General features: G+C 37.9%; 1 protein-coding gene across 1 annotated transcript; it reads right to left on the bottom strand.

Annotated features, from left to right (window-relative positions):
• Window positions 1–651: 651 nt before the first annotated feature.
• LOC116110179 (cytochrome P450 76A2-like) lies at window positions 652–7,286 on the bottom strand. The gene is given in 4 exon segments (XM_031396401.1): window positions 652–1,275; window positions 1,365–1,481; window positions 1,483–1,745; window positions 6,770–7,286. Coding segments are annotated over 4 exon segments (1,521 nt in total).
• Window positions 7,287–7,931: the final 645 nt, after the last annotated feature.

Here is a 7,931-nt window from a genome sequence, read left to right as displayed (position 1 = left end):
CAAGTGTAAGGTAGGGTTAAGTTTTAAATAAAATAATTTTGTACATACGAATTAACGAACATGCATGCATTTTTCTACATTATTTGTGGCATACGATCAATTGATGAATAGTATATGAAGCGTTGAAATAAAGATATACCATTTAAATGATGATTTGTTGTCACATCAATTTTATATAGAACATTGCTACTATATATGCACAAAATTAATCTTAAAGAAAAATCTTTCCAAACCAACTCTTTGATAAGTTGATTTGGAAGAATTTACTGCTCCTTTGCCTACAAAAAGGATGGGTACTGAAAGGTAACTTTCAAGTGGGATATTTTGATGTATATTTTCACACCAAAGAAACTCGTGACTTTCCTATATAATGTTACACTATCTGGTTTTATTAATTTTAAAATTTTTACATCATATAGCATCAATTTATATGTTATTGAAAACTCGTAAGTCACGTACAGTTCTCTGAATCCAGTTATATGTTATTGAAAATCTCGTCGATGTTTAATTTTCTTCCTGTAATTTTCATCGTCTTAGTAATGAAATTCTCGTAGTAACATATAAACAATACGAAGAGAAATCCCATTTCACATACCAAGTTCCTTTCGAGATTACATTATTACATGCAGATAAAGTTTCTAAACTATTCTTTTACACTTCATGGTCACATCTACATCTTTTAGGCAAAGCAAATAATGGTTTAGCCTTTCGAATGGCTATGCCCAATTTATCCTTCATATCCATGCTCTCCTTACACACATTGCTACCAAGTTCCCAATCAAATTCATGAAGCAACGACCCCAACGTTAGGTTCAGCATTCGGTGAGCTAAGGGAAGACCTACACATATTCTTCTCCCAGCTCCAAATGGAATGAATTCATAATTTTGGCCCCTGTAATCAACCGTAGAGCCTAAAAATCTTTCAGGTTTAAATGACAAAGGCTCATTCCATGCATCTGGGTCTCTTGCAATTCCCCAAGCATTTACCAGAACTTGTGTATTTTTGGGTATGTGATAGCCATGGAATTTTGTGTCTTGGGTCGCGCTTCGGGGAACAAGGAACGGAACCGGAGAATGCAATCTTAGAGTTTCTTTAATCACGGCCTGCAGGTATGGGAGATTTTCAATGTCACTTTCTTCAACCATTCTCTTTGATCCAACTACTTGCGCAAGTTCAGCTTTGGCTTTGTTTAATATCTCCGGATTTCGAAGGAGCTCGGACAATGCCCATTCAGTGCTGCCACTTGTTGTTTCTGAACCGGCAAAAAACATTTCCTACCAAGAAAATGGGCAAAACCTTTAAATGAGCACTGTACAAAAATCTAAATTCAACAAATTCAAAGAAGATGAAGCTTAACGATTACCAGTATAAAGACGACGATGTCTTTCTCAGAAAATTTTGCTGGCTCATCCTTTCCGTTACCTTCAAACTCAAGCAACACATCCAAAAAATCTTTCCTCTTCTCATTTCCTCTTTTTTTTTTCTTCAACTCTCTTCTTAACAAACCTTGAAGCGATCTCCAAAGCCTTGCCAAGATCTCTTTCCGCATTTCTCCTTAATCATTGCGGATCTAGCCACCGCAAGAATGGGAAAAAATCTGCAATATTTGGTTGTCCTGACCATTCCATTAACCTTGTCATTACCGTGAAAAAATCTGCGCCATCCTCTGAATCGGGCTCCAATAAATCGCGCGACAGTGTAAGGTTCCCGAACGAGTTAAACGTCGCGAGGAACACGAAACGTGCTGCTGGTTTTGGAGCTGGAGAATTCTAAGGAAAAACTACTGTTATGATGGCACACACATTGAAAAATGTTGCATACGGGAATTGTTTTTTATTGAACAAAAATGCTGAATATAAAACATGGTTTGCACTGCAGTTACACCTCCTCTGCAGCAGGCTTACAATCAAAATTAAACAGCCATACTTTACTAACTACTACAAACACATCACATTACATTAACACCTAATCAACAGCAGATTTTTAGCTGAATTCACCTAAGATAAACATTATAAAAATTAAAGAAATGCTGGTGCATTACAGTAGAAACTAACAGCAACAGAACACCAGATTTTTGCCGCCAGAATATCCAGCTCCAGTATTACAAAAATGGAACCAACTTCCTAAGTTTCCAGCATAATATCATCTTGATCAATACTCCTCCTTGATATTCATGCTGGAAACTCCAAGTTTGAGTCTGAATTCTACAAACTTGGACTTGTTCAACCCTTTGGTCATAATATCAGCAACTTGGTTCTCTCCCAATCAATGAACTAAGCTGATTTCTTTGCTTTGCTCTGCCTCTTTCACAGCATGGTATTTAATTTTGATATGTTTAGTTGGACCATGGAGAATAGGATTCTTAGCAATTGCAACAGCTAACATGTAATCACAATAAATGGTGGTAGACTCATCTTGATTCAGCCTCAAGTCTGCCAGAATTTTTCTCAACCAGACTGCCTGGTTTGTAGCAGCTACAGCAGAAATGTATTCTGCCTCGATAGTAGATTGAGCCATTGTATCTTGTTTTTGGGAAAGCCAACTGAAGGCACCATGGTTAACAAAGAAAACATATCCAGAAGTGCTTCTCATGTCATCAACTGAGCCTGCCCAATCACTGTCTAAATACCCAATTAGACTGAATTTTTCAGCCCTTTTGAACCAGATTCCTAACTCAGTAGTCCCCTTAATGTACTGTAGCACCCTCTTTGCAGCCTTGTAATGCATCTCACTTGGCTTACTCATGAATCTGGACAGGAGGCTGGTGGTGTACATCAAATCAGGCCTGGTTGCTGTCAAGTACAGCAAGCATCCTATCAAGCTTCTATAGACTCCTTCATCCACCCTCTTGGCACCATCTTCCTTGCTCAGCTTTTGGCTAGGAATCAGTGGAATATCAACTGATTTACAATTGTCCATATTGAACTTCATTAGCACTTCATTTGCATACTTCTTTTGACACACAAATATACCCTTTAAGCTTTGGTATATTTCCATGCCAAGAAAGTAGGTCATTTCACCCAAATCAGTCATATCAAATTCCATCTTCATTGCTCTTTTGAACTCTTCCAACTAATTAAGATTGCTTCCAGTCACCAGCAGGTCATCAACATAAAGAGAGACTATCATCACTTCTCCTCTTTTTTCCCTTACATAAAGGGTGTGCTCATTTGGACTTCTAGCATATCCTAGCTTGCACAAATAGTCATTAATTCTGCTATACTGGGCTCTAGGGGTCTGTTTGAGACCATACAAGGCCTTTTTGAGTAGATAAACCTTCTCCTCCTTTCCCTTGACTTCATACCCTTCCGGTTGCTCAATGTAGATTTCCTCATCAAGTAATCCATTTAAAAATGCAGACTTTACATCAAGTTGAAAGATTTTCCAACTGAATTGAGCTGCCACTGCCATGAGAAGCAGAATGGTGTCATGTCTTGCCACAGGTGCAAAGGTTTCTGAAAAATCAATTCCAAATTGCTGTGCAAAGCCTTTAACAACAAGCCTTGCCTTAAGTTTGTTCACTGATCCATCAGGATTCAGTNTTTACATCAAGTTGGAAGATTTTCCAACTGAATTGAGCTGCCATTACCATGAGAAGCCGAATGGTGTCATGTCTTGCCACAGGTGCAAAGGTATCTGAAAAATCAATTCCAAATTGCTGTGCAAAGCCTTTAACAACAAGCCTTGCCTTAAGTTTGTTCACTGATCCATCAGGATTCAGTTTCCTTTTAAATATCCACTTAACTTGTATTACTTTTCTGTCAAGTGGTCTATCAACCAGCTCCCAAGTTTGATTTTTCTCAATCACATTCATCTCCTCCTACGTTGCAGCCTTCCAGGCTTCAGATTTTTCAGCTTCAACATAGCATGTAGGCTCCACTTCAGCCACATTACACCTCTCATATATGTCATGCAGAGACTTGGTGCCCCGGACTGGCATTTCATCCACTTCTTCAGGATTTAATTCAGCATTCTAAATTTCTGGATCTATGTCATGTTGGCTGCTGGTCCTTCTCTCAACTTTCCTTTTTTCCCAATTCCAAGTAGCTCCTTCATCAACCTTGACATCCCTGCTAATCACAATCCTTTTGGAGCTTGGATTGTAAATTCGATAGGCTTTAGACTGGTTGCTGTATCCAATCATGATGCCTACTTCAGCCTTCTCATCCAAGTTAGTCATTTTGTTTGTTGGAACAAACACATAGCACACATTTCCAAATACTTTCAAATGATCCACATTTGGCTTGACGCCATACCAGGCTTCAAAGGGAGTTTTGTTGTCAAGTGCTTTGGTTGGTAACCGATTAAGGAGATAGATCCTAGTGTTGACAACTTCTGCCCAGAAAATTTTTGGCAAATTTTTCTCAATCATTATGCACCTAGCCATTTCCATCACTGTCCTATTCTTTCTCTCGCTCACTCAATTTTGTTGTGGAGTGCATGGACTACTGAACTGATGCCAAATTCCAACCCCTTTGCATGCTTCTTCAAACTCATTGGATCTATACTCTCCACCATTATCACTTCTCAAAGTTTTGAGTGTCAAACCTGTTTGGTTTTCAACCAACAGCTTGAACCTTTTGAATATAGCAGCTACCTCACACTTTTGGTTCAAGAAATGCACCCATGTCATCCTAGAAAAATCATCTATGAAAATGATGAAATATCTACTTCCACTTAGAGAAGTTTGCTACATTGGACCACACACGTTAGTGTGCACAAGCTGGAGCTTTTCACTTGCTCTCCAAGCTTTATTTGCATGGAATGGAGGCCTACTGAGTTTGCCAATTTGGCAGGTTTAACACAATCCTTCACCTTGGTCTATTTCGGGTAGGTTATGGACTAAGTTTTCTTGTTTGAGTTCCTTGAGGGCATAATAATGAAAGTGTCCAAATCTCCTATGCCACAACTCTGAATCATCTATCCTAGCTGAGTGGTTTTGAAAAACAAGCTTTCCCTATTCTATAGGAAAACTTTTTCCTTGCATTCTAACCTTCATCAATTCTATCCCATCACTCTCTAAAATAACACAAGTGAGGTCCTTGAAATGCAAAGAAATAATTTTTTTCTAACGTTTTTCCTACACTAAGTAGGCTCAAACTGATTTTAGGCACAAAAAAACGTCAGCTATGAGTTTAGTACCTGTTTTGGTTTGGACAGCAACATCACCTTTGCCTTTCACCTCCAACAGTTCACCATTTCCCACCTTCACCTTGGATTGGTAACCCTCATCTAGGCTCATGAAATTGCTGGCATTTGGGGTCATATGGTTGGTGCAGCCGCTGTCAATCAACCACACGTCAGGGCTGCTTGCACCCATGCATTCAGAGAGCACAAACAGTTGCTCTGTACTCTCTTCTGTCTGTTGGGAGTGCTGGGAACTTTCCACAGCTTGAGCTTGCTGTTCCTACTAATTCCCTTACACACTCTTTTAATGTGCCCAAATTGTTTACAAGACTTGCATTAAATGCTAGGCCTGAACCAACATCTATTTTCAGAGTGGTTTTTTTTCCTGCAGTGAGGACAAGGAGCAAAAGTTCTTGCTGCACCCACACTTTTTCCTCCTTGATTACTCAGCTTTTCTTTCCCCTTCTTCTCTCCAGCGTACCTCCTGCTTTCCCCTTGAAATCCCTTCTTTTTTTGACTTACAAACATAGCTCCTTCACCCAAATCTTCCTGCCTCAGCAGCCTCCTCTGTTCTTGTGCTTGAAGGGAATGCACAAGTTCAGCTAGGCTGATTTGGGAAAGGTCATTTGAGTCTTCAAGTGAGGAGATTTTTGCTTCAAATCTTTCGGGTAAACTAACCAAAACCTTCTCCACAATCCGCTGATCAGTTAGCTCTTCACCAAGTAGCTTAATCTTGTTTACAACATTCATTAATATATCCACATACTCCTTGACATTTTTAGTTTCTTGCATTTTGAGCACTTCAAACTCTCTCCTCAAGTTTAGGATCTGCATGTTTCTGGTTTGGCTACTTCCCCCAAACTCCTCCTTGAGCTTATCCCAAGCTTCTTTAGGAGTATCACATGCCATTATCTTGGAGAAGACTTGGTCAGTTACTGCAGAATGGATGTAGGAGAGTGCTTTTGGAGCCTTTGCAACCTCCTCTTCATGTATCCTAATCTGATTTAGTGTTGGGTTTGCTCCAAGTCGAGGGATTTGTCTCTCTTCTTCCACATATTGCCATAAGGAATGGCCTCTCAAATAGGTCTTCATTTTGACAACCCAAACATGGTACTGCTCACCATTGAAGATAGGTGGAGAAAGAGGTGCTGGATTTGTTGCCATGGAGGAGATCTTAAGGGAGTTGAGGTTTTTTGGTCTGAAGGATTATGGTAGCTCTGATACCAAATGCTGGTTTTGGAGCTGGAGAATTCTAAGGAAAAACTACTATTATGATGGCACACACACTGAAAAATGTTGCATACGGGAACTGTTTTTTATTGAACAAAAATGCTGAATATAAAACATGGTTTGCACTGCAGTTACACCTACTCTGCAGCAGGCTTAAAATCAAAATTAAATAGCCATACTTTACTAACTACTACAAACACATCACATTACATTAACACCTAATCAATAACAAATTTTTAGCTGAATTCACCTAAGATAAACATTATAAAAATTAAAGAAATGTTGGTGCCTTACAGTAGAAACTAACAGCAACAGAACACCAGATTTTTGCCGCTAGAATATGCAGCTCTAGTATTACAAAAATGGAACCAACTTCCTAAGTTTCCAGTATAATATCATCTTGATCAACACGTGCAACATGAATGCCACGTGCTTCACCCTTGTTCGCCTCCTTTTCGATCCATAACAACATATTGTTAATACACTTTCTATGTATAGAGACTGTTTCATTGATTCGTTTGGTGACAAACATGTCAACTGTAGCTAGGCATCTTAATGCCCGCCAAAATGAGCCATATGGAGCCAGGGCCAGTGAACTTTTGTGATAGTCATAAACCCTCATAGTTTCAGAAGTTTTACAATCAGCAAAGGAGAGGTCATGGTACTTGAATAAATATGTTGCTGCTTTAAATGAGAGAACTACCATGGTGTTTACGGTACCTAATTTTAGCCAGATAACATCACCATACTTGTTTCTTAAGTCGTTGAGGGTGCGATGTGGGGCTGAACCAAGCTAGAACATGTTGCCAAATATTGGCCATCCTGGTGGTCCTGGGGGGAGCTGGTTATGGCTGGTCTTTCTCTGGCAGAAAAGAAGAGTTAACGCCAAGATAATGATAAGGCAGACAAGAAAAGTAAGAGGCCACATGGTATCTTATTTGCTCTCAAAAGTAAGAGGCCACATGGCCTTATATATATGTAAGCACAACTTGCCGTAATAAAATTATTTTGCAAGTAAGATATAGTGAAGGTTGTTCACAAATCACTAGTCAATACTAGTTATAGTAAAAGAATAGTCAAGTACAAATTGACTACACTTTGCTGCTTGTGTTATAGTAAAGAAATATAATTTTGAGTTATAGAGTTGTTAATATATTTAGAGCATGTTTGGCAGAACTTATAAAAATTAGCTTATAAGCTAATTTGAGTTTATAAATATTTGAAATTTAAACAGTTATATGTTTGGTTAAAATATTTATAAGTAACTGATAAATAGTTGACACGTTTGGTAAAATATGGCTTATAAGTATATTTTATTATTAAAATGATTAAAAATGGTACTACATTATTTTATCTAATAATAAACTATATGAACTCAGTTTTTTACTATAATATTATCAAAATATATTTTGATCATGTTACAATATAATTTAATTTTAGAATTAAATAAACAAATACTTTATAGACAAATATTTTATTATAAATTTATATAAATAATTTTTAGATTCTTTATACAAAATAAACTAATTAACAAATATAATGAATTATGATTATATTAAATAGAGGTAATATG

Source organism: Pistacia vera, unplaced genomic scaffold (assembly GCF_008641045.1).
Source record: "Pistacia vera cultivar Batoury unplaced genomic scaffold, PisVer_v2 Contig598, whole genome shotgun sequence".
Classification (NCBI taxonomy): domain Eukaryota; kingdom Viridiplantae; phylum Streptophyta; class Magnoliopsida; order Sapindales; family Anacardiaceae; genus Pistacia; species Pistacia vera.
The sequence above is the reverse complement of the archived record's forward strand: the minus strand, read 5'-3'. Positions and strand labels throughout refer to the sequence as shown.